General features: G+C 41.6%; 2 protein-coding genes across 2 annotated transcripts in view; one reads left to right on the forward strand and one right to left on the reverse strand.

Moving 5' to 3' along the window:
• trap1 (TNF receptor-associated protein 1) overlaps positions 1-6,157 on the forward strand; it is an 87,836-nt gene extending 81,679 nt beyond the window's left edge. Inside the window, exons 15-18 of the mRNA XM_016293811.1 lie at positions 2,489-2,574; positions 4,645-4,790; positions 5,655-5,727; positions 5,806-6,157. Of these exons, the coding sequence (XP_016149297.1) occupies positions 2,489-2,574; positions 4,645-4,790; positions 5,655-5,727; positions 5,806-5,907 (407 nt within the window). The 3' untranslated portion in view covers positions 5,908-6,157. The remainder of the gene's footprint in view (positions 1-2,488; positions 2,575-4,644; positions 4,791-5,654; positions 5,728-5,805) is intronic.
• A 3,627-nt stretch (positions 6,158-9,784) lies between these two features.
• LOC107601576 (CREB-binding protein-like) overlaps positions 9,785-18,061 on the reverse strand; it is a 58,151-nt gene continuing 49,874 nt past the window's right edge. The window contains exons 19-33 of the mRNA XM_016293812.1: positions 17,412-17,500; positions 16,920-17,033; positions 16,775-16,831; positions 16,546-16,623; positions 16,391-16,458; positions 16,160-16,310; positions 15,854-16,000; positions 15,647-15,760; positions 14,891-15,056; positions 14,620-14,787; positions 14,378-14,539; positions 13,976-14,257; positions 12,796-13,695; positions 11,812-12,456; positions 9,785-11,461 (exon numbers count right to left, since the gene is read on the reverse strand). Coding sequence (XP_016149298.1) covers positions 10,775-11,461; positions 11,812-12,456; positions 12,796-13,695; positions 13,976-14,257; positions 14,378-14,539; positions 14,620-14,787; positions 14,891-15,056; positions 15,647-15,760; positions 15,854-16,000; positions 16,160-16,310; positions 16,391-16,458; positions 16,546-16,623; positions 16,775-16,831; positions 16,920-17,033; positions 17,412-17,500 — 3,828 coding nt within the window. The 3' untranslated portion in view covers positions 9,785-10,774. The remainder of the gene's footprint in view (positions 11,462-11,811; positions 12,457-12,795; positions 13,696-13,975; positions 14,258-14,377; positions 14,540-14,619; positions 14,788-14,890; positions 15,057-15,646; positions 15,761-15,853; positions 16,001-16,159; positions 16,311-16,390; positions 16,459-16,545; positions 16,624-16,774; positions 16,832-16,919; positions 17,034-17,411; positions 17,501-18,061) is intronic.

The following is an 18,061-nucleotide window of genomic DNA, read 5'->3' on the forward strand; positions in this document are numbered from 1 at the left end:
GACAAATCCAAATTAAACCCTGCGGCTCGTGACGACACATTGATATCCTAAGACATGAAACGATCGGTTTGTGCCAGAAACCGAACAGTATTTATATCATTTTTTTACCTCGAATACACCAACTATGTCCAACTGTCTTTGAGCGCGCGCACGGCATCCGATGCGCAAGGTGTGTACGCGCTCTGCCGTGGTTTACGTTAAAGGGTGTGTTGATATCCAGCCGAAGAGCAATCAACCATAACTTCAGGCGAGCAGGCTCAGAAGTTGGGAATACGTGGAAAGTCACCACTCCCGAATGAGTTCGCGCGAGAGAATGTAATCTTTTAGTTTTAAGTCGGTTTGAACAATCCGGATAAGCGCAAGTAAGTACCATTTTGATTAGCCGTCGTACCTACAATGACTGTGCACTGTGTAAACCAGGGCTGTCCAAACTCGGTCCTGGATGGCCGGTGTCCTGCAGAGTTTAGCTTCAACCCTAATTAAACACACCTGAACCAGCTAATCAAGCTCTTACTAGGCATAGAAACTTCCAGTCAGGTGTGTTGAGGCAAGTTGGAGCTAAACTCTGCAGGACACCGGCCCTCCAGGACCGAGTTTGGACAGCCCTGGGCTGCGTTTCAGTCCATTTTTTTTATGCCCTTCACTCGCAAACTTCCCTCCGTCTCATTTACTCGGCTGTACATCATTGATTACGTTGCACGAGTGCCCACTACTGGCGGAACCCTTGGAATGGGCTGAACTGGAACAACCTAAGCACTTGATCACTTAGAATCAGCTATGGAGTTGGTTTATTGTTTACATGTTTCCCCTTACGAATTTGTTTGGTGCAGCATTCTATATGCATATAGACATGCTTGGGCTGTTATAAATGTAAAAAAAAAATCATTCATATATTATAGAGTTGTTTGGGGTGGGGATAAATTAAACGCGATCTGCGATGACGTCATAGTCGTGTTGCATTGTGGTCTATGGAGCGGCCTGAAGTGTGCATATGAAGCAGACTCGGTCAAAATCGAGGGGTCGAGGGTCTGTCCATGTAAATTTCCCTTTGTAAATTTCCATTTGACGAAGTGGAACGCACTTCAAAATGGCAGCGGGCATTCCTCCGAGGGTAAGTGCTTAGGGAAGTTTGCGAATGCGTGTCTAAAAGTGAACTGGAGCGCAGCCCTGGTGTAAACAATGCGTGACGTATACGCGCGAGAGATCACTTCCGGCGCTTGCGTAAACTACGCCAGAGCGCGTACACACCTCACGCACCGGATGCGCGTGCTCAAAGACAGTTGGACATAGTGGTGTATTAGAGGTGTAAAAAAAAATGATATAAATACTGTTCGGTTTCTGGCACAAACCGATCGTTTCGTGTCTTAGGACATCAATGTGTCCTCACGAGCCGCAGGGTTTAATTTGGATTTGTCCGTGCATGTTTTTTTTTTACTCTCATAGATTTTGTTACCATTGTCATGCATTATAAGACTGACAGACTGCAACGGCTGGAGTTAAAAATCATCAAATGTGTTCTACTGAAGAAACAAAGTCACCTACATCTTGGATGCCCTGGGGGTAAGCAGATAAACATCACATTTCATTTTTGGGTGAACTATCCCTTTAAGAGAATAGATTAAAATGGTGCATAATTATAAATGTTTAAACCACATCATAATATAAAAATCTACATTTAATAATATACTTTTATTATACTTTTTTTAATATATATTGAATAATAACATAAAAACATGTTTTTTTTTTTATTTAATGTCTGTTCTTTTACACCACAGGGTAAAAAAAATGGAGAGCTCACTTAATATTAAAACCTAATCCTAACTCACTCTTCCTAATTAATATAACAGTATATATTAAATTAATAACATTGTTTAAAAAAAGCATGTTTTTAATCTCTAACCTTTTAACCTTCAAAACAACAAACTCTAATTTAAATATTTATTTTTATTAAAAATGATTACTTAATGATTCATAGAATAAATCAATAAATCTGTATTTATATTTCAATATTTATAAAACAATACTTGTTTGGTCCTATATTTAATTGGTTAAACATTTACAGTTAAGCACAAGGATTTATTGAGAAGTAATTTTGATTGCAGCAAAACAAGAGAAAAAGATGTGTGTTCCTGCAGGTCTTGTTCTGCTTCGAGCAGTTTGATGAGCTCACGCTGCTTCACCTCAGAGAGTTCGACAGGAAGAAGCTCATCTCAGCCGAGACTGATATTGTCGTAGATCATTACAAAGAGGAGAAATTTCAAGACAGCAAACCAGGTAAGAGTCAATACAGTCACCGTTTTCTGTCATTATCTGAGACATGTCAACTAAAGAGTGATTTCTGCATCTCTTGAATTGATGAGTTCATGTTCTTGATTCCTTACCTTGTTTTGCAAACAATGTTAATATGAATTAAGTATTTAGACAAATAAATGAAAGGCCAATTACCTAAAAACGAGTAAGTCAGTGGTGATGTGATTGTGTTGTGCAGCATCAGAGCGACTGACAGATCAGCAGGCAGAAGATCTGATGGCCTGGATGAGGAACGCACTCGTACAGAGAGTCACCAACATCAAGGTAACCACATGTACATGCAAAAAAACACAATTACATTCTCATTCATTGCTTCTACTCGCATCAAAAAACTATACTGATTGTGTAGCAAAGGTAACTTTTAGTAAACATCAGTCAAAAAGCAACTATATTTAAAAAATTGCATGTGCATACTATGAAAATATAAAGTGTTTAGATAATTAATTGCATTATACATGTGTACAAAATATTTTTTACATTTTTAATTAGCCTGTTACGTAACAAAAAAATTAGTTTTAATTTAATATTTTATTCTCACATTTATATTTTTTAGTATTCAACAGTGTCTGATTTCTTTCCTCTCAAATAATTTCAACTTCAATATCTATATTTCATGTCCATTTATTGATTTGTTTGGTAATCAGCCATGTAATAAATTCTGATCACTCTTTGTATGTACTATTATAAAATATTGTCCATTAAACATGCAATTAAATGCATTTCTTGAACTTAAAGGAGACATATCATGCCCCTTTTTACAATATGTAGCCTAATATAAGTCTCTGGTGTCCCCAGAATGTGTCTGTGAAGTTTCAGCTCAAAATACTCCACAGATCATTTATTATATCATTTTGAAAATGCCAATTTTGAGTGGAAGCAGAAATGCGCTGTTTTTCGGGCCTGTCTCTTTAAATGCAAATGAGCTGCTGCTCCCCGCCCCCTTTTCCAGAATAGAGCTGCAACATTACAGCTCGGACCTGCTAAAAACATCTGTTTTGGTTCTGATTATGTTGTTTATCGCGCTGAAATCATGTGTTTTAAACCATATGAGTTTAAACTTCTGATATACGGTTTTCTGAGCTCACACATCTGAAGCACACGGACAGAAAGCGGCTGTCACAGCATGTGAGTACTAAACTAAGTTCTCATTCACACAAGTTTATGTTAAAAACACACACGAGTTACAAAAACAGTCGGTTATGTCTGTGAAGGTAAACAGCTGGGAAATAAATCACATGTTTATTTTAGATCTGTGTGGCAGCAGCAATATACAGTAAATAAATCAATAAATCCACTGCTCTGTTGTCTCCTCTGAGGCTGGGACTGTAAATAGTGTTCTGTGCTCGTCTGTGCAGCCAAAGACAGAACAGTTAGCATGTTCTGCTCAAACGTTCGACATGGCATTAGAGCTGGTACACCGTTGTCACTTGCGAAAACACAATAACGGCGCCGTGGGTGGAAACGTGTAGATTAAGAGGCGGTAATTTTATGAGATCCCTTTGCCACGTCACTAGGGAGTGAAATCAGACGCGCTCGTTTTCTCAGACGCTTGCCGAGAAAGTCTTACCAAAACAAAGTTACTGTGTTCATCTTTTTCATGTTTCCTTGATTGGTAGATGCACCGGGGACCTGATTATAGCACTTAAAACCTGGAATAGTCAGATTTTCATGATATGTCACCTTTAAATTACAGTATACAATTTAAAAAAACTGCATATATATATATATATATATATATATATATATAAAATTTTTAAGTAAAAATTGCACAATTTTAACTTTAATTAGCCTGTTACACTGTTTAACCGTCTCAAATATGCATTATTTAAAATGGAGTTATGTGCATTAACATTAATTTTAAATATATTTTTTCAGTTGTATATTTTATTTAGTATTAGTGGTGTCTGATTTTTACCTCACAAATCACCTTTTTCTTGCATATAATAATCCAAATTAATATTTAATGTCTGTTTTTGTATCATTAACAACAATACAAATTAATATGCATTAATTTAATATATATATACTTTGCAATTATGCATTTCATTTGCATACAAATGAAAACAAATTTACATTTGTTTTTCATAAGTTTGTTATTTCTCTATAATAGTAATTTCATCTCTTATCAATATTTTATTTGTTTGGTAATCAGCCTTGTAATAAATCCGGACCACTCTTTGTATTATGATGATGATCGACATGCTGCTTAATTGTAAATGCTCAGCCGTTTACATAATTTAGCAAATTCAAACAGTGATTTTTACCCACAAATGTGTGGAAACCTGACAACAGTGATTTATCTTTATTACCATTAATTTACCAATGTTTCCACAGGTGACTCCGCGTCTGGACACACACCCCGCTATGATCACGGTGCTGGAGATGGGCGCCGCTCGACACTTCCTGCGCACACAGCAGCTCGCCCGCAGCTCAGAGGAGAGAGCCCAGATCCTGCAGCCCACACTGGAGATCAACACTGGGTACGAGACAGTTAACATTAACTTTAACACTCCAGCCGAACACAAGTAATCAATCTGACAGTTTGCATGAAAACAAAACAGTCCAATATCTCCAGATAAATAAACTGCAGATGAACACAATGTTATATTGCTGATGTGTCTTAAAGGAATAGTTCACCCAAAAATGAAAAAATTCTGAAAATATACTCCCCTTCAGGCCATTCAATATGTAGATGAGTTTTGTTTCTTCATCAGATTTGGTGAAATGTTGCATTACATCACTTGCTATGGATCCTCAGCAGTGAATGGGTGCCGTCAGAATGAGAGTCCAAACAGCTGATAAAAACATCACAATAATCCACACGACTCCAGTCCATCAGTTAATGACTTGAAGCGAGAAGTTGTATGTTTGTAAGAAACAAAGGCGTTTTAATTTAAAACCATTGCTTCTGGCCAAAATACGAGTCCATGATCCTTAATAACGCTTCCTCCAGTGAAACAGTCCATCTCTTGTTTTCCTCTCACATCAGAATCAACCAACATATTTGTTTAGCGCTCTGTTGGACTGCTTTCACTTTTAAACGGTGCTTGAGCTGTGCATGTTTCTCACCTGACTTACTTCTCTCTGAGACTTTTTTTTTTTACTGGAGAAGGCAATGTTATGAATAGAGGACTTGTATTTTAGCCAGAAACAACAGTTTGAAGTTAAAACACATTAATGATGGATTTGTAGCTTTTTGCTTCAGAAAATGTTAATTGATGGACTGGAGTCATGTGGATTATTGTGATGTTTTTAACCAGTTGTTTGGACATATATATATATATAGCGCATATTTGAATTGTAGAAATGCTGTAATTTCTCTAACATCAAGCGTATGTTTGCAGACATGATCTGATCAAGAAGCTTCATGCACTGAAGGACTCAAACCCTGAGCTGGCACAGCTTCTCCTCGAGCAGGTAAAGAAACCATTTCCCCCACTCTCTCATCTCAATCCTATCTCTAATTAAAAACTACATGCCATTTTTACATACCAGATATATGACAACGCCATGATCACCGCTGGCCTGAACGAAGACCCTCGTCCGATGATCTCGCGGCTGAATCAGCTCCTCACTCAAGCTCTGGAGAAGCACTGACACCTGTGCTGGAGTTCAGCCTGACGGACTTCTTTTGCCTTTATTAGAGCCATGCGTGGATGCACAAAGGGGGCGTCACGTGCATCGGAGGTCATCATCGCACACTAAACACAAACAAACGTTGTTTATATGAAGACTTGAGAATCTTTGTGCAGGTGTGACATTGTCGTTTTAGTGGGAGTCGTGTTTTAAGCTGATACGATTGAAATTTGTCTGTCCATCCAACGGCTGTCAGATTGGAGAAAAAAAAGAATTCAGCCGTTTGTGCTGCCATAGCTGCATTTCTGAATTTAATTTAGTTTAGTTTAAAAGCACATTTATACAACCAAGGCTGTACAAGCATAATAAATAGAATGATAAAAAGGGCAGACTCAGTACATTCACAATTTAAAAAAAAAAAAAGAAAAGAAAAGAAAAAAAGTTTATCTGGAAAGATGCAAGATGAATATACCAGTTACTTGAGAATGTTTGTGCAGGTGTGACATTGTCGTTTTAGTGGGAGTCTGATAAGACGATTGTCAGATTGGACAAAACAGTTCAGCAGTTTGTGCAGCGAGAACTGCACTCCTGAATTTACCTGAAAAGATGAGAGATATTGGCACAGCAAGAATCATCATCCAGTGAAACATGTTAAATATTGATATTTCTTGTAAAATGATTCACATTTCAGTCCATTGATTCTGTACTTTAACAGCTTTTCCATATGTAAATTGAAATTAGCGTCAGGAAAATATTAAATGAAACAAACATGAAGTGTCTCAAATGCTTTCCACCCATTTTAAATGTATTTCAATTACAAAACCTCTACTGAAATGGGTTAATGTTTTGATTTATTAAAAGGATCAAGCATAAATAACCATTCTTGTCTCATCAAAAATATTACAATTTCATAAACGCAAAAGAAGATCCGTCTTAGCTAAATGTGATCATTTCCAAATGGGAGTCGAGTGCGCTCAGAAATGAAGTGCGCCACGCTCTTCGCTGCAGTTGCCTCGTTCAGACAGCAGGCGGCGCAGTGACTCCAGTGAGGAGCACATACTGTGCTGGAGGTAAAACAGCCAGCTATCAGTCACGCATTTACAGTAGATCATGTGGATTCTAGTTCACCTTACTGTTACGACTAAAAACTCCTCAAATGCGGTGTAGTTCTTCGTGTTAACTCTACATTTTCATGCAGTTTAGACAAAACTGATCAAAATTACATTTTTAATTTTAGACGTTGTTTTATCATTGCCATCAATAATAGCTTTAAAAAAAAAAAAGCTTCTGCGGCATGGCATGGATTTTTTTTTTTAAACGTACAAATATTCCAGGTAATCATTAAATTAATTTGAGCTCATAAATGATGGGATTACAAAAGAATGAACGGAATGCCGTTTTAAATAACTTTAGATGGAGTTTAGGATTTCACAACTGGCCAGCTTCTTATAAACTAATTTTTGTAATTCAAAAAAAGAAAAAAAGCTTCCGTGTGCATGCAACAATTCAAAAAGGCCACATAGCCTAAAAAAAAAAAAATTACCCATAGAGTTACTATGGGTCGTTCACACTCTTGCTTTACAAACGCAAAGCAGTTTTGAACCTGTTTAGAAACGGTGTCTTAAAATGTGGCGCAACTGTGAGACCATAGCTCACGTTAACGTAGAAAAACAATAGAATACAGCGCGATCACAGCTTAAATCGTCAAATGCATCAAGCGCCATCAGTGAACCGTTCCAGCGCTTCTGCGGCATGGCATGGATTTTTTTTTTAAACGTACAAATATTCCAGGTAATCATTAAATTAATTTGAGCTCATAAATGATGGGATTACAAAAGAATGAACGGAATGCCGTTTTAAATCACTTTAGATGGAGTTTAGGATTTCACAACTGGCCAGCTTCTTATAAACTAATTTTTGTAATTCAAAAAAAGAAAAAAAGCTTCCGTGTGCATGCAACAATTCAAAAAGGCCACATAGCCTAAAAAAAAAAAAATTACCCATAGAGTTACTATGGGTCGTTCACACTCTTGCTTTACAAACGCAAAGCAGTTTTGAACCTGTTTAGAAACGGTGTCTTAAAATGTGGCGCAACTGTGAGACCATAGCTCACGTTAACGTAGAAAAACAATAGAATACAGCGCGATCACAGCTTAAATCGTCAAATGCATCAAGCGCCATCAGTGAACCGTTCCAGCATTTGTATCAAACCGTTTGTTGCGTTCCGGAACACACAGAACGAGTAGAGGTCACGTACACACTGCAAACTTGCAAGAGAGTGACAAATGCATTTAAATACAGCATTGGCATCCCCCCCCCAAGAAATACAGGGGTTACTTTAAGATAATTAAAGCAGTAATACCGAAAATGTTTGACTTCTCACAGCTGTGCGTTTTGTGTTTTTGACCAAAGTGACATTAGACATTTGTATGGAAGCCCATTCCGCTATATAAAAATGCTTTGGCAAATCATAATTTATTGAAAAAAAGTCATAATTATGAGAAACTAACTAACTAAAAAGTCACAATTGCAACATACCAATTAATACTGGATGCCAGAATTAAAAAAAAAAGCATTGACATGTCATAATTGACTAAATTTGACATTCCAATTGACATTAAAGCATAAAACTCATGTTTTTATGTTACAATGACTGGTTACTGTCCAACAATTATCAGTAAAGTTACTAATTAACAATTGGTTAAAACAGCCAGAGAGGCAAAGAGGCTGCTGCATTTAAACAGACCATTTTCTGTAGTTTCCACAAGACAAGTGAAGACATGTAGCCTACCTCAGTTTCTGTGATTTGATTCAGCACTCCTCAGACAGCTGTTAGTGGGCAGAAAAGTGACGGTCAATGCATTAACAAGCCATGTACACGATATGTGGGTTTAATGAAAAATGCAATTGTAATTCCTGTAAATCGGATTAAGCACGCAGTAGAGGAGCAACTACCATATTTCGTTTTTGAGCTGTAGTTGCTTTTGCTTGCTACTGGTTTGTTAGTCATATCTTGCTCGGGATCGCTCCTAGCAGGGTTTCTCTCACCAGTGTGCATGGAGCTACACTTGCAATAGAGCAATTGCATTTTCACTAAACATGCCAAATTTTGACATTTACTTTTTTTTTTTGGCTAAATTACTAATCATTAAGCAATACCACACTTGCAATCATTGGTCGGAATGAGATTACCTCCTGTCCAATCACAGCAGTGCTTACATTTAGAGAAGTCATGTTCATGATTAAAAAAAAAAAATGCAACTTTTATAAATTTGATCACATCCTAACCTGTAAGCTGAAACAAATGCAGTGTTGCTCAGAAATTGTGAATTGCAGAACAAGGGCTCTAAACTGCAGTGGCACCGTTCAGGCACCCGGAGGTGCAGTGAAGCCAGTGGTGAGCACACACTCCAATCTCATGCTGAAAAAAGTAAAACGGTCAGAAAGTTAAACTTCTGTGGCACATTTAATAATTGCATTTCAGATGTAATGTTCTGGTACATGCACTTCTCCCTTAGATAAAGCGAATCAGAAATGAAAAAAAAACCTAATTAGTTCTATAAATAAATCCTACACTGAACTTTTAGATCTAAAAGAAAGAACTGTGAAATGATTTTAAGGATAAGGAATCTAATCAAATATGTTTCCAGGAAACAAAAAAAATAGGTGATTACAATCTTGATGGAATCCAGAGAAACGGATCCATGCATCTCCCAATCACAGAAACAAAGAAACCCTCAATTCAATTAATTAAACTACTAGCTCTAGTCCACTACTTGTTTGAAATTGCACAGGCTTTATGTGAAAACAGTCAGGTGTTAGTTTAAAACTTATGCATATTAATTACCTAAAATCAGAATTGCGAAAACACGCAAACCAAGTCACCACAATGGTTGCATCTGTTGCACACAGTTTATTTAACAATATGGTATATAAGTACGAAACAAGTTCTTAACCAGTTTATACAGCGATCTCAATCTTTTTTCCTTTTATTTACAGTATGTCATCAAGCTGCATGATTTACATTAAAGAATCGTTCACCTTCAATTCAAGTTTCATGAGGAGAAAAACAAAAGAGGTTGACTGAAGAACTCTTTGAACAAATCAGCAGTCAGACGAAGCTCCGGCCTCATACGCGAGGTGGAGGGGACATCATTGATGTTTCAGAGATCAAACGAGGAAAAACAGGAACATCTTCCTATATCTTAAGAGACAACTACTGAATCCAGGCCAATAAATTAACGCATTTGGGCACCTTGAAAAATAAGAGCAACTTTCACAATTTGCTTGCGTGTTCGTGTGTGTTCGCATGTGTGTGTGTGTGTGCAGTAGCCAAGCTCCTTTCTGTACAAATGAATACAGGTCCTCTGTACAAACTCCACAGTTTGGAGAGAAAAAGGCGGCGCGTCCTTTTCCAAACCTGGTAAATGTGAAAACGTATCAGACAGGAATGAGGATTGCTCCTGATCCTAATTCCACACCGAGTATCTTACAGTCCCTAAACACACGCACACACACTCAAAAAAAAAAAAAAACGCATTTCAGTTTGCAAACATACAAAACGAAAATCCTCAATAATAAAATCAAATATTTTGCCTTGAGAAATTCCATTTAAAAAGTCCATATGCTCAAAATAACCCCCTCCTTGAAAAAAAACAAAACAATTAAAAATGTAACTCGTAGACCAGGACTGCATTTCGGCCGGTCCGACAACCCTCCCAGAAAAATACCCTTTGTGATTCTGCTCTTTAAACAGTAATTTCAATCCCTCCAACAGGGAAGAAAAAGTCCATTGGTTGTGTAAACCTATTACAGTTCATTTTGTCGCCTTCTCTAATTTCCTGTGTAGAAAACACACCTCTCTCCTCAAGAAGAACGTCACTTAATGCTACAATCCCTCGACGAACTTCTCTAACGTGTCTCCCGATGTGTCCCCAACCATACTCATCTCGTTGGGAAGCCCTCCACGGTTTGGCGTGTTCAGTTGCGGAAGCATTGCACTCTGTTCGGGTGTGCACAGGTGAGCCTGGTCCATGGGGCCCGGCATGGGTCCCGCCAGGCTGGGGTGGGACGCGCCGGAGTGCAGGGGCGAGGGCTGGGGCTGCATGCGCGGGGACGGGCTGGAATGTGGCGGCTGTTGGGACGGGGGGCGGGGCGATTGCACGGGTGCAGGCGACCTCACTTGGTTGCCCAGCGCATTGGCCATGGCCTGTCCGGGCAAGTGAGCTCCCTGCGGCTGTCCTGCAAGCATGTGGTGTTGGGGACTCATGGAAGCAGCCTGAGCCGGCGATCCCATTTGCTGCTTCAGCATCTGCTGCTGCTGCTGCAGCATGCGCTGTTGCAGCATGTTCTGCTGGGCGTCCATGCCCATGCCAGGCTGCCCCATCTGAGCCATGGGCGGCATCTGACCCATGGGCCCAGCGCCTCCCTGCATGGCCATCTGCTGCTGCATGCGGATTTGCGAGTAACTGGCCGCGCCTTGAGGTTGTGGGAATCTCCCTTGTCCTGGAGGCATTGCTCCCTGTTGTTGCTGTTGCTGCTGCATGCGCATTAGTTGCCGGCGGAACAGCTGCTGGTTTCCGTTGTGTGCAGCGTTCATCATCTGTCCCTGGGATCCGAGAGCGGCCATGGCTTGGGTTGCGGCCGGTTGCGGCTGCTGAGGCGGCATGACGGGTCTCTGCACGGGGCCGGTTTGCATCGCAGCCATGTTCTGCATTCCCGGCTGAGCTGCGAGCATGGCCTGCGGGTTCTGCTGCTGTGGTTGGCTTGCTTGGTACTTCGCTGTCCGCTGTTTGATAAATGCTGCCATGAGATGCGGGTTCGATTTGAGGATGTTGAGGACCTGCTGCTGCTGCTGAGGGGAACTTGGTGATTTTAATGTGCGCAGCAGGTCATGCGCATTAGTTGCCGGCGGAACAGCTGCTGGTTTCCGTTGTGTGCAGCGTTCATCATCTGTCCCTGGGATCCGAGAGCGGCCATGGCTTGGGTTGCGGCCGGTTGCGGCTGCTGAGGCGGCATGACGGGTCTCTGCACGGGGCCGGTTTGCATCGCAGCCATGTTCTGCATTCCCGGCTGAGCTGCGAGCATGGCCTGCGGGTTCTGCTGCTGTGGTTGGCTTGCTTGGTACTTCGCTGTCCGCTGTTTGATAAATGCTGCCATGAGATGCGGGTTCGATTTGAGGATGTTGAGGACCTGCTGCTGCTGCTGAGGGGAACTTGGTGATTTTAATGTGCGCAGCAGGTCCTGCAGCGCTCCTGGAGCGATGCTGCTGGCCACCACTCTTTGCTGCATGCCTTGCTGCTGCGGGGCCTGTGGTTGTGCCTGCTGGGGAGGCATGACAGCCTGCATCTGCCGCGGCTGCTGCTGTTGCTGCATCATAGCGCGCTGCATCATTTGTGCCTGTTGTGGCGTCTGCACTACCTGAGACTGCTGCGGGGCCATGGTCATCTGCTGCGGCGGCACTTGCTGCGTCGGAGGTGCCTGCGGATTCTGCATGGACCCTTGCATCCCAGCTGGCCACTGGCCAGGCTGCATGTTCTGAACCATCTGAGGACCACGAGGGGCCATCATCTGCATGGGAGCCATCATGCGAGGTTGGTTCATCTGCATGCCATTCACACTCATCCTGTAGTCTTGCTGCTGCTGCTGCTGTTGTTGTTGTTGCTGCTGCTGTTGTTGTTGCTGTTGCTGCTGCTGAACTTTGGTCATCATCTCTATTTGTTTCGCAACCTTCAAAGCCTGCTGCTGCTGCGGAGAGGGCTGCGGCTGTTGTTGAGGCGGCATGGGCAGGGGGGACTGCTGCTGGGGCAGAGGCGAGGACTGCGGGCCTGACTTACCCTGCGACCCGGGCGTAGGCGGTTGGTTGGGGAAGGGTTGCACCATTGCAGCCACATCACGAGGGGCCATCATCTGCATGGGAGTCATCATGCGAGGTTGGTTCATCTGCATGCCATTCACACTCATCCTGTAGTCTTGCTGCTGCTGCTGCTGTTGTTGTTGTTGCTGCTGCTGTTGTTGTTGCTGTTGCTGAACTTTGGTCATCATCTCTATTTGTTTCGCAACCTTCAAAGCCTGCTGCTGCTGCGGAGAGGGCTGCGGCTGCTGTTGAGGCGGCATGGGCAGGGGGGACTGCTGCTGGGGCAGAGGCGAGGACTGCGGGCCTGACTTACCCTGCGACCCGGGCGTAGGCGGTTGGTTGGGGAAGGGTTGCACCATTGCAGCCACATTTGGATGCGTCTGCTGGGGCTGGTTGGCTAATGCCTGCGAGGTCTGAGGCGTATTAGGCTGCTGCAGCTGCTGAGAGTTGGGCGTTCCCGGACCTCCTGAGGTAGTTGGGGAGGGCAGACTGGGTGGCATTCCTCTGCCCTGCATGAGCGCCATGCGCCGGCGCATCATCTGTGCCTGCTGCAGCCGCTGCTGAATCTGCTGCTGCCGCAGCTTGTGCTTGATATTGAGACAGAAGGGCACGGGGCACTTGTTTTCCTGGCAGTGCTTGGCATGGTAGCAGCACAACGCGATGAGTTGTTTGCAAACGGGGCAGCCTCCGTTGGTCTTGCGCTTGCAGCCCTTGGTGTGCTGCACCACTCTCTTCATCTTCTGACAAGATGGCAGAGAGCAGTTGGCGTTGCGGCACTGGCAGGCATGCACCAGCGACTGGATGCAGCGTTGGATGCTGAGGCGTCGACTCTCCTGTGGGCTCTTGTTGGCCTCGCCACCCTGGTTGCTGTCGTCGTCCAGGCCCAAACCCCACTTCACCATTTGGTGCTCATGGCCCTTGGAGTTGTAGCAGTTAATGCATAGATCAAAGTCCTGAAAGAAATCAGAAGAATTATTTTGTTTTTTTGGATAATCATAGCATAGAATGTTAATTTACTGCTGCATGACTGGAGATTGATGTTATATTTACAGGTGGAGATACAGTCGTCAAGGAAGGTTTGCTCCTTGAGAGGTTTAAACCTACAACCTACTAGTTTAAACCTTAGATCTTGATAAATTGGCGATAAAATAGTACCATATCTGTTTATAAAAATCAAACAATGGGAGCAAACAAAGGCAAGAGACTCAACTGCTGCACAAAGAGAAGACTGACCTCGCAAACGGTGCAATGCCAGCGTGTCTCAACGTGGTGCTTGCATTCGTTGCAAGTGTACACAAATCGGTCTTGGCCCTGATTGTGAAGCTCCACCAGCATGCACATACTGCTCCATTTGCAGCGGCGTAGGGAACTGAACTCCCAGTGTTTGTCCCTGGCTAGTGTTAGGAAGGCATCACGGCCGTCCATCAGATCGCAGGTCAGCATTGGGTCAGGATCCATTATCGGAGGCAAGGTATTGATCACTGGACCAGCATGCAGGTGGATCACGAAGAAGACCTGGATTTTAGGAAACGAGAGGGGTTCTGGTCAGCACTTGGCACATTCAGAGCAAAACAAATGGTATTCAAGTAAAAAAAAAAAATAAAAAATAATAAAAAAAGGTCAGTCAGGTCCAACCTCTTTGTGCTTCTCCATTGTTGCATATAGCTTCTGGGACAGATCATTAGCTACATTCGGCATCCCAGGCTTCTTTTTGTTTGCGCGGCTCATGCTGCTCTTATTTTTGTTGGTCTTTTTGTTGTTCTTCTTTTTGGCGTTCTTGCTGTCAGCTTGGGTTCCCTGTGGAAAAAGAAGACATTTAACAAATGGCTACAGACTACATTAAATACTCATTCACACTATTTGTCTCTCTGACTAACCTCTATTGTCTCAGAGGAGGCTGTATTCTCCTCCTTCTTCCTCTCCTCCTCCTCTTGCTGCAGCTCCTTGATGCTTTCCTCCAAAACATTGGGCCAAAAATCACCCTCAAAATAGGGCAGCTCATAGGCACTTGTAAGCCGGTCCTCTGTGGCCTGTTTAAATATGTCCTGCACAACACAAGTGAGTCATGTGTCAGTGTGACGTTAACCCATTGTGAATGAAAACTAACAGACCGTGAATCCATTAAAAACAAATTCAGCATTGGCATACCTTGTAGTCATGGATGATTCTTTCTGCAAAGGCTTTGTCCAGCATTTTGCGGTACCACTCCTGCAGTCTTTTAGGCTTGGGAATCTTCTGATCAGGAGGGTGACAATGGAAGATGTAGTCATCGCCTTCACTAGGTGGGCAAGCCCAGATATGACCAGTCACATACCTGTAGATGGGAAAAATAAAATCCATTAGTGCATAACCCTACCAATGCCATGGACTTTTTTCACATTTCCAGGTTTCTCAGCAGCGGAAGTCGTCATAGTTGGGTTAACTTCAACAGCACTGAATGGGAGAGGACCACAAATATGTGTTTTGCATTCCCATTTGCTCAAATAGAAAAAGAAAAACTCCACAATAGTGTTTTCATTACTGATAATGACAGTCAGAAGATAAAACGATGTTAAATTTACTGTCCCTCCCATAGACGCTGCATTAGAAACACCCTTGCATTAGCGTTAACTAATTGTTTGCAATTTGATGCAAAGGTGATATGATACAAAGTATAGTGTTATTAATGTACATACATTTAAAAAAAAAATAAAAAAATTTAAATATAAAAAAAACTTTTGAGGATTTGCGATGCAGATGACCATTAAACGCGTCATCACAGTCTTGGTTTTTGTTTGGGCAAATAACTTATGAATGGCTTATTTATAGTGGACTTGTCATTTTAAGCTGAGATTGAAGAAAACAAGTATTTTAAGACCAAACACAATTATACATATTATATTTCAACTTCAAGGTGGTACTTACCCTAGTTTCTTAACATACTCCAAATAACCAATGAGAATTTCATGGTAAACTGCAGTTCTTAGCAGGCGAGGTTTGAAGAAGTGAATACTGTCAAGATATGATATGTATACCCGTCTGGAAAGAGGAGTAAAATGACAATTAGTCAACATAGCCTGTTCAAGATGCAATTTGTTACTTTTTTTCCATTGATCAGTATTTGCATGGTACCTGGTGTTAGGAAAAGGACAATCAGATCCATATTCTTGGACATGCATGCCGAAGAAACACACATCCGCTCCATCGATCTCTTCAAACGCAAAAAGTGCTTTGGTTCTGTAGGGAAAGCTTTCTACCATCTCTCCCGAGTCAACAAACCTGCAGAGAAATGATGTGATGCAAAATCAGCTCCTTTCAATTCCTTGTACATGCCAGACTTTTTTGTCAACATGAATTCAAAATTTTACCAATTTACTTTTTAAATGACTTCAATAGAATTGATAGAACTATACTCGTATTCATTCTCTGTGACGTTACCTGGATTTCATCCCAGGTTTGATCTCCACGGTCTTATCAGAGCTGGCGACCACCCGTACAAACACCTCTCCGGCCTCAGGGTGATTCTGCCTCTTCAAGTACTTGTTCACTCGGTCCTCGATGTACGAGCCCAGTCTCGTGCACTGTAACCCTGATCCGAAAAACACAGAGGGTTACTTCACTCTGCAACAGACAGAGAGGCAAGCAGGAAGACACTTCGAAAGCACTCACTTTTAGCAGAAAACTTGTTTTCCTTTCTTGTTTTCCCTGACTTCTTCAGGCAGTTGTCACAGATGAAACTGTTATAGGAAGGAGAGACAAACAAAGCAGCTGTAGGATCATGTCATGCTAAACTCTTCAGGAGAATAGTGGGATAAGACGCTTACCCTGATGGCCAGATGACGTCATAATGTAGTACGCAGATTTGATGCATCTTCCGGCCACAGTCTTTACATTCAACAAAGCTGTTAGACAGAAGGTGGTGTTAAAAACTATTTTGACAAGAGTGGATAATTCGTCACACTTTCACAGTATTTGCATACATATTCATTAATATATATATACTATTCGAATAAAGATAAAAGAAATTACAAGCATTAAAATGACGAAACTTACGGCTCAGGGTCCAACATGTCATTTTTTTTCTTCTCAAACTGCTCCTTTGATATCATACTGCAGAGAGACGTACAAGATAAACTCTACCTTCATACATGCACAACTCATTTTTAAGTATAAATTGAGTAATTTAACAAAGAAAAACCTTAAAGCCTTCTGGGCGGCAGAAGATACGTACGTCTGCGGCTGGGCTGGGTCGTCTCCCAGGGTGACACTGTCGCCCTGAATCTCGTTGAAGCACTTCTCGCAGAAGTGATACCTGTCGGCAACAAGGCCATATTTGGTTTTATTCTGATTAACTGTGCAGCCCTAAAGACTACTGCCTACTAAGTTTTCAGGATTTACACAAACACTTGTGGGCTGGTGGGAGGAACAGCCTAGTAGGCGAAGATCTAGACTTGCAAACTGAGAGATTCAGAACCCACAATGATTGACCCACAAAGTATTACCACTGTAACCTAGAGCAAGACGCTTAACCTTTGAACTTGCTTTTATGACTCCGTTTATAAGGTGCAAACAACATGGAGTCAACTTGGCACTAAAAATCTCAAGCATGATCTCAGTGCATCACAGTCTCACTTGGAAAGTCATTCATCACCTTCTCATTTCTCACACCACTGATCATGCCATTGGTTACCTGTTTTGGTAGCTATAATATGTGCCGTCTCTGGAGATAGTACAGAGCTGTTTGCCATAGCAGCAAAGCGTCTGAGGTGAAAACTCGTTCTGTGGAGACAGAGAAAAAGCAATTATGTTAAGAGCAACTTATTTAACACAGACTGCACCAGTGATATTTTAGTTCTTTTTTTATTACCTACCTACTATAGTATTATAATATTTTGAATTTGCTTATATATTTATATTTCCGGTTTTCATTTCTAGTTGAAGTTTTAGTTATTATTATTATTTTTTAGCAATTCACCAAAATTAATTGCAATTAGATTTTTTTTTATAATTAAATGTATTAAAGGGGTCATATGATGCTTTTTTAAAGATCATTATTTTGTGTATTTGGTGTAACAGAATATGTTGACATGCTTTAATGTTCAAAAAACACATTATTTTTCAAATACTGTACATTATTGTAGGTCCTCTTTGCCCCGCCTCTCTCAAACACTTCGTTTTCTACAAAGTCCCTCCTTCCGACAAGCGCAGTCTGCTCTGATTGGCCAGCTGACCCAGTGCATTGTGATTGGCCGAACACCGCAAGCACTCGTCGGAAATGTAACGCCCCTTACCATAATCGCGAGCAACTCGTTCTGTGGAGACCGAGAAAAAGCAATTATG

The sequence above is a fragment of the Sinocyclocheilus grahami genome, unplaced genomic scaffold (assembly GCF_001515645.1).
Source record: "Sinocyclocheilus grahami isolate Dianchi unplaced genomic scaffold, SAMN03320097.WGS_v1.1 scaffold307.1, whole genome shotgun sequence".
Classification (NCBI taxonomy): Eukaryota; Metazoa; Chordata; class Actinopteri; order Cypriniformes; family Cyprinidae; genus Sinocyclocheilus; species Sinocyclocheilus grahami.